General features: G+C 54.8%; 1 protein-coding gene across 1 annotated transcript in view; it reads left to right on the top strand.

Moving 5' to 3' along the window:
- The window catches only part of FA2H (fatty acid 2-hydroxylase), a 69,500-nt gene extending 62,240 nt beyond the window's left edge, over window positions 1-7,260 (top strand). The window contains exon 7 of the mRNA XM_034788748.1: window positions 3,723-7,260. Within this exon, the coding sequence (XP_034644639.1) occupies window positions 3,723-3,802 (80 nt within the window). The 3' untranslated portion in view covers window positions 3,803-7,260. The remainder of the gene's footprint in view (window positions 1-3,722) is intronic.
- Window positions 7,261-8,273: the final 1,013 nt, after the last annotated feature.

Here is an 8,273-nt window from a genome sequence, read left to right as displayed (position 1 = left end):
CCGGCTCCCCGCCCGGCGCTCGGCTCCCCGGCTCCCGGCTCCCCGCCCGGCTCCCGGCTCCCCGCCCGGCTCCCCGGCTCCCCGCCCGGCTCCCGGCTCCCCGCGGGCTCAGCTCCCCGGCTCCCCGCGGGCTCGGCTCCCCGGCTCCCCGGCCGGCTCCCGGCTCCCCGCGGGCTCGGCTCCCTGGTTCCTGGCTCCCCGCGGGCTCGGCTCCCCGGCTTCCCGCCCCGCGGGCTCGGCTCCCCGGCTGACCGGCTCCCCGGACCCGCGCCCGACCCGGCACTGTGACCCTGGCCCGGCACTGCCCCACTGGTTCCCGGCCCGGCACCATGCTCCCGGCCCCCCACCGGCCCCGGCCGAGCACCACCGAGCCCTCCTGATTTTCCCGGACATGCCCGGCTTTTGGGGATTTCCCCCCGGATGGGGATTTGAACCCCCAAAAGCCGGACATGTCCGGGAAAATCCGGACGTATGGTAACCCTACGCTAGTGGCACCACCACCTTTGCAGGGCTCCTGCCCCCCAGCACCGCACCAACTCCTCCATGGCTGGGGCTCACCGCCCCCGCAATCTGACGCTCTGGCTCTCCAGTGCCTCCGGAAGGCGGCTTCTCCCTGCGAAGCCACGGTACCGCTTTTTGGCACCCCCAAGGTCGCCCTTAGGATTTATTTCAGAGTAGCAGCCGTGTTAGTCTGTATCGGCTAAAAGAACAGGAGTACTTGTGGCACCTTAGAGACTAACAAATTTATTAGCGCATAAGCTTTCGTGGGCTACAACATCCGAAGAAGTGGGCTTCTTAGGATTTATGGGGCCCTATGCAGTATTATTAAACTGGTGCCCTATGCCAGATGGCAGCCTGAGCTTGCAGCCTGGCGGGGGTGGGGGCGGAGGGACAAGACAGAAGGAATAACAAGATGCCCGGCCCGCCTCATGGTGGCTGAGAGTCACAGTTCCCCAAGGAGAGACCCCTGTATCCTCTCCCTCGTGCAGAATGGACATGCAGAAGGTACCTAATTAAAAGCACTAAACTTGGGAATAAAAAATGTCAGTCACAGGTTTTTTGATATGCCCTGAAGTTTGTCAGACATTTATTTGCAAAAACTTTGTAGTAAGGGCGAGTCAGCTGTCTTGCTGAATAAACATTAAATATTATGGAATCCATGATGCAGCTCTTCTCTGTTTTACATTTTCTTAATCAGTATTTCTAAGCTGATTTTATATTTTAAATTTACTCTTAAACCTTCATAAAGTTATCATTCCAGATTACTACATCTCACTGAAACAGACATTATTTTAAATTAATCAGTCAGAGGTTCAGTGTGTTCATAACAATGTTCATTGCTTTTAAAAAAAGGGAACAGTCATTTACTGTGTGTGATCTCCAGAACAATACACATGTTTATGAAATTTCACCAACTTTAAAAAATATGTTTCCAAAGATTTTAGGCATAACAAAGGATTTTATATCTTACTAAGGTACTGATTTGGCTTAAAACTAGTTAATCAGATAGTCCGAAGTAAAGAAAGGGAAACTTTGTCCAGCTATCTGGAAGCAAAGGGCTGTTGCTTCCTTCAATGGGCGGTGGGGGGGGGGGGGGGGGGGGGGGGGGAGAAATGGTGGACAGAAAGACTTTGGAAGTAAGGTTTTTGTTTGTTTGTTTTGGTTTGGTTTGGTTTTTTTTCTATAGTAATTAAAATGTGCATTTTTAGATAAGGCTGGTCTTTTGAAGAATTTATTTAAAAAACCATATGTCTGAAGCATTTAAGCTAAAGATGATTGTGCATCTAAAAATCTATGCAAGGTTTTTTTAGAGATGTCATTTTATAATCTTCACCAACTCTCTAATGAAATATTTTTAAAGCAAATTTTAAACTAAGACTGATGTGTTCTGAGTAAAAATTTTATTGAAGTGAATGTTTAAAATGAAATATACACGAGTTAAGAGGCAAGGTACTGTACATCTGGGGTCAGGCTTGGGTTATGGGGGGTTACAGGTTTTGTTTGCAAGGATGTAAAGATACATACATATCGCATAACCTGCATAGACCCAGAATGGGGTGCAAGGGTTTTTAAAGTGTCAGTGGATAAGTGGGCTCGGGTACGCCACCCACGGACTGAATAAGGAGTCTGTCAGTATCGGTGTAGCGGATAAGTACATGGGTGGGGTACCCTTGGTCTGTCAGGGAAGGAAGTGGGTTATTTCCCTGGTCGGCAGTCTCGGTTACTCAGTGTGGTATTGACGGTGTCCTGTGATGTGTTCCGTATAAATGTCTCCGGACCATCTGATGGTGTCAGACACCATGAGCTGTCTCATGAGCCGGGCGTAGCGTCGACCAACTCCGCACACTCTCAGACCCGGCTCGTTGTGGGGGTCCCAGGAGCCCAGGGCTCCCACGATCAGGGCGTGTATCTGGACCTCGTAGCCCTAGGCTCTCAGGGTCTCAGCCAGCGGGGTGTACTTCACAACTGTTTTTGTGTCAGTACATTCAGAAACTGACAGGAGATACCTGGGGGTTGGCAAATGCCTGTTAAATGTCTTCATTACGCCTTGAATGGCTCTTTAACAGTTTCAGGGTTGTGCTAATGGGTCTGGCAGGCTGGAGACTTTCTCTTTTAACTACTAGATCCCCTTCCCAGGAAGACTCAGAGCCTGCAGGAAGGGTCAGAACAGGGATAGGAAAACCAGTAGGATGGACACTAAGACCCAGTGCCCTACGCAGCTGCCTATGCCTGAGGATGGCCCTCGGCGCCCCCAACCACTTGCCACCCTAGGCAGCTGCCTAGTTCGCCTAGCGGTTGCACCAGCCCTGGCCCAGGGACCTGGCACCAGCTCTCCCCTTGCTCTTGGGACTTGGCAGTGTGAGGGAAATTTCCCAAATCCGCTGTGCAGGGGCGGCTCGATGTTTTTTGCCGTCCCAAGCACGGCAGTCAGGCGGCCTTTGGCAGCACGCCTGTGGGAGGTCCGCTGGTCATGCGGATTCGGCGGCATGTTTGCAGGTGATGTGCCGGTCCCTGCCACCGAATTGCCGCCGAAGCCATGGGACCGTCAGACCTCCCGCAGGCATGCCGCTGAAGGCTGCCTGACTGCCGCCCTCACGGCGACCGGCAGGCTGCCCCCTGCGGCTTGCCGCCCCAGGCACGCGCTTGCTGCACTGGTGCCTGGAGCCGCCCCTGGCACTGTGTCAGAGAAGTCTCAGGCTGACAGCTGCTCCTGGGCGGCTCCCACTCGGGGGCTGAGGCGTGTAGGCCCGAATCTCCTCCCATCGCCTTGGCAGCCCAGCGCTTCAGTTGTTACTTGCCTCAGAATCCGCTGGTGGCTGAAGTTAGTCTAAATTCACCTCTGGGGAGCAGCAGTGTTCCACCCAGAATGCAGCTGGTGTGGAGTCACAGTATACTGACCTGGCTGTCTGTGCCCCCTGGGCGTCTCCGCTCTCACTGACTGAGGCGGGAGGAAAGGGGTGGGGGTCTAATGGGCAGGACGCCGGACTGGGCCAATTCCCAGTTCAGCCCCAGTGGGACCTTGGGCAAGTTCCTAACTCTATCCTGTGGCTCCCCGGCTGTAGAATGGGGACCCTTCCCCATTCGGGCTCCATTAATGACGGTGAGGTGCTCAGACAGGAAATGATGAGGGCCATATAAGACAGATCAGGTGACCATTTTTTTTAATGCCAATTCACACAGTCTTTCTCTCTTCTCTCCCCTCTCCCCCCCACCTTCCCAAGGCTTTGGCATCACCAGCCGATTTTGGGACCGTCCATTTAAAACACTAATCCCAGAGGAAACCTTTGAGAAAGAGGATTAACATCCGTGGCTCCCCTGCTTGGCATCTGGCTCCCGTGTCCCTGGTGCGTCATGCTGCCACCTCCCTTTCCACCAGCTGCAGGACGTTGAGGGGGGCGTCCACCTTTGCAGAACTGAATGACTGGGGTTTAAAGCCCCTTGACCACAGAGGGAGAACTCTGCTTTGTGTTGCTGGCTTTTGTCACTCTGATCTCACGGCGCTCTGCCTGGCTCCTGGGAGGCGGCGTCGCCTATGAGTTAAAGGCAGGTATTTCTCCCGAGAGGGATCTGCACAGCATTCTCTAATGATGCTTTAAAGGTTGTCATGCCACTCAGTGTGGAGCAGTAACTTTGCGCATTTGCAGCGAGTCCGCCAGGAGAAGAGGTGGCTGCTATGTAAATGCTCTGGGTTTCTTTGCTCTGAGCTCATCAGCAAGAAGGGAGGGAGGAGTGGGGACAAGAACTAATGGCGAAGCCATGAGCTGCATCTAAACCATCTTTGCAACCTGCGTTGTAAACACCAGAGCAGACTGCAGCCAGCTCCATAGGGGAGCTGCAGCTCAGGGAGACTTCAGATCCCATGATGCACTAAATTCTGCATCAGACTGTCCTGGCCCAGTGCTGAACTAGTTGCTCTGGTCAAGAGGAAGCATTGCATGCTGGGACCTGTATTCTCTATGGGCGGCATCTCCTCATTAAAGGTGGGAAAGGGCTGTCTGGGCCTTAGGGGAAGACTTGGCAGGCAGCTACACGCAGCCCAGCTGTTGGCGCTGGCGTGAGGGGATGGATGCTTCAGCTCTCCAAATGCCAGGGGCTGGCCCCACCCCCAAGTGCTTGTTAATTCCATGGCAGTACACTGAGGAGGAGGGGCTGCTGCTCTGTTGGACACTGGCTTCACGTCCTGCTCGGCAATCAGGACCCTGTGGGAGGTGAGGACCCTGGGCTGCTATTTGTCCCCCAGTGCATTAGCCGTGCAGTCAGAATCCTGCCCACCCAGCACGCACACACCGTTGGGTACAAAGCTTTTGGCTTTGGTGCCACATGGCAAAATCGTGCCTGCGACACCGTCCCCCCTTGGAACCAGCCTGTCCATCATGGCCCCTGCTCTGTGTGCTGGAGAAGGTGCATGGGCGGCAGCACCAAAACCCAGCAGATCGCAACCCCTTCGGAGGGCAGAGTATCCCGGCTCGCTGCATTCAGTCTGATGCATCTCCTGCTTTGGTGTCTGAGCGGACAGGAGGCTGTGGCTGAAGGGAGTTCTCTGGGCTCGGCGGGCAGAGGGAGAGGAATTGCAGCAATGATACTCCGGCTTCTGCCCCTACTCAGGCCCCTTCCCTCTGTCTAATGGGTTTGTTAGGGGTGGGGGTAGGATGTCTGTTCTCCCTGTCCCAACTCAAATTCTTGTAACAGCCAAAGCGAAGGACACTGCCTGTCCAGGCCAGACCCACTGGAAGCTAGGAGTCCCTGAGCCCAGGGGAGGAGGAGGGTGCTGCAGTGAATGGCCGCCTTAGGGCCTGCTGGGAGCAGAACCCCCTCCTTTCCCGTCTGATCTCCCCAGTTGTGGGGCCATGGGCTTTCCTCTGGGGCTCCAGAATGGCCGTGTCCTTCCTGGCTAGGTGGGGTATTTTGAATATGGATGCTGGTGACTCCAGGAGCCACTGAGGGCCCCTCTGAGCCAGGTTGAGCTCTTGGGCCACGGCACGGCCTGCGGAGCCGGAACTGCCCTTCCAGCTCTGTCGGGGATGGGCAACATCCACTGTCTCCTGCCTCCATTGGCCCTGCCCATTCTGCCCGGCATGTGGCACTGGTGGCTGAGTGCAGACACAGAGAGCGCAACCCATGGGTGGGGCACTGGGACTCCCGGATGGGCGCTCTGTGCTGTGGCACACCTCTGGGCCTGTTGGCTCCCTCATAGAAGAGGAAAACGGTGCTGCTGTCTTTAATTTTCCTCTCCTCTTTCCCCTTGGCTCTCAGTTCCATGCCTTTACCTGCCCCCTCAGGTAAGGTGGGAGGAGAGGGATGAGGGAAATGAGAAGGGGCTTGTTTGGCTCAGTCATCTGGCCACAAAGCAAGTGATGGAGCAGCAGCCTTTGCCAGGGCTCTCCTGGGTCCTCCTACCCTTGCTTTGCGACTGCTGCTCAGAATAGTTCCCTGTGCTGCCGACAGGTTCAGAAGCACCTGGCTCACACCCTGCTCCTTGTGGGACCCAGGTGTTACAGTAGCAGAGGTGCCATCTGCTTTCTCTGTGCGTGCCACTCCTGCCCAGTCCCATCTTGGAGAGAGACGCCAGCTGGGCAAGTGCTCAGAGTTCCAGGAGAAGTCTCGCTCCCCTTAGAACTAGCTTAACATCTGGTGCTGCTATGCCCTAGGTTTGGGGCCAGTGGGGTAGGGGGCTCTGAGAACTCTGCCCTTCTCAGGGTGGGCCAGATTGTCCACAGATGACTTGCCAAGGTAGGGAATTCTTGGATCCCCAGTCTTTCCTTCCCCTCCCGAGTGGTGGGCCACTGATAGACGGGTGGAATCTGCTGCACAGCAGGCCCTGATAGATGAAGTCGCAAACGTGCCCCCACCCCACGCTTCCTGCCCTCCCCTTCCTGGGGCTGCTGCAGGCATTCCCACTCTTTCTGCTCCTCCTCGGCTGGCCGTGTTCTCTAGCTCTCTCTCTCTGCCTTGCCAGCCCAGCAGTCTCCTGCGGTCCCCTTGCCATGTGTCTCCTTCCCAAATTCAGCACCTTGCTCCACAGCTCGGGGAAAGAGCATCCAAAGTGTAGCTAGCTGCCTCCAAAGTGTCCCCACCCCCACGAGACGGCACTGACTGCTCCCTTGAGGAGACAGTGTTCATATGGGGTCCAGTCCCCCCCTCCCCTCCCAAACAATGGGAGGAATGTGGGCCGTTCTTGTTAAGCATCGTGCAGTGTTCATGACATTGATGTTAAATAAGCTCCTAGAGTCTGGAAGCTGCTGCTAACATGCTTGCCACAAACCTTCAGCTGACTAACCCCTGGATATATGACAGCTCCTGTATTGCAAACTAGGCCGTGCCCTGGTACTACCTTCCCCACCCCAAGATCTGAGGCATGTAGCACTTGTAACATTGACCAGATCACTTCAGAGGGAGCTTTTTTCAAGTCACCCCCCCTAAGCTGGGAGCTGGGGGGGGAGGGGGAGATGTTGCTTGGGGAGCCCAGCTGAGCCAGGGGTAAGGGTCTTGCAGTTTTGTGTCTTGCCTTCTTCTAACCCAGTGTACAATATCTTTTTTGCCAGATTTTTCCTGTTAATGTATTTTGTAGAAATTGGCTACTTGAAACTTAAACTCCAATAAACATAATTGCTAAGAGGCCTCTTATTTTTGATGATCCTATGATTTGTTTTTCCCTAATGTCTACTGCTGACATTTAAAGGTTTGAAATAAAGTTATCCATAAAACTGTAGACGTGACATAATTGTAAATAAACTGTATATTTTGAAAAAATTGTTTAAACAGTGTGTGGATGTTACTTCTTGGGATGCTCTCGGCCCGGAGGGGGGGCAACTAGACTGGTTTACCTTAACAAGAGACCACACCCAAGCCTGAAGCCCCATGATGTCCCATCTACCTGTGGTTCCTAGGTCCCAGTGCTGGCGCATGGTTTCAGATGCCTCCAGTCAGGCAGTTCTAGAAGGAATTTCCCTGGAATCCTTCCCTGCTTCACCATCTTCCATCTCCGCCCCTGAGACAAGGCCGAGTGCTCAGCCATGGCTTTGCCAGAGCAGCAGCTCTTAGCAAAGCTGGGGGAACTGACTGTCCTGCAGACTTCTGGGCATCTCCATTGGCCATGAATTGGTGGGAGGATGTAGCTTTTCCCTGGCCTTGTGCCAGTCACTGGGGGAGGGGGACAGCTGCACTGGAGCTGAACTTTCAGACTGCGTAGACAGACCCATGCTAGCGCTAAGAATGAAGGGTTGCGGTGCAGCGTGAGCACCAGGAGGGTGAACCGCCCCGAGTACGATCCTGTCTGAAACCCTGGCTCCATCTGTGGGGAATCTCACCCATGGAATTGCTGACCACAGGCCAGCAAACGGGCTGGCAGGTGCTACCTGCATTGCAGCGTGGTGGTGGATTTGGGGTTGGGGTTGGAGTGGGAGCTTGAAGGGGGAATTACTGGTTCAGCCTCTAGCGTTCAGCACAGCTGGTGGTGGCTATAATGTCTCATAATAGCCACCAGAGGCAGCCCACAGTGGTTAACAGGATGGCCCAAGGGCAAGGGAGTGCTGCTGTCTAACTAGGGCAGAGGGATGAAATGGAAGCAAACCCATCCCCATGGTGAGGCGTGTGGGGCAACAGCCCATGGCCCCTCGCTCGTGCAATGAGTTCAGCAGCTCACCTGCTCAGAGCTCAGCCCTCTCCTTCCTGCACACCCTGTGCAGTGTGTCTGTGCCAGGGCTGGCTCCAGGCACCAGCTTAACAAGCAGGTGGTTGGGGCAGTGTGACGAACTGGGACTGTTGTTGCTGTG

The sequence above is a fragment of the Trachemys scripta genome, chromosome 13, assembly GCF_013100865.1.
Source record: "Trachemys scripta elegans isolate TJP31775 chromosome 13, CAS_Tse_1.0, whole genome shotgun sequence".
Classification (NCBI taxonomy): domain Eukaryota; kingdom Metazoa; phylum Chordata; order Testudines; family Emydidae; genus Trachemys; species Trachemys scripta.
This window is presented reverse-complemented; position numbering and strand designations above follow the sequence as displayed.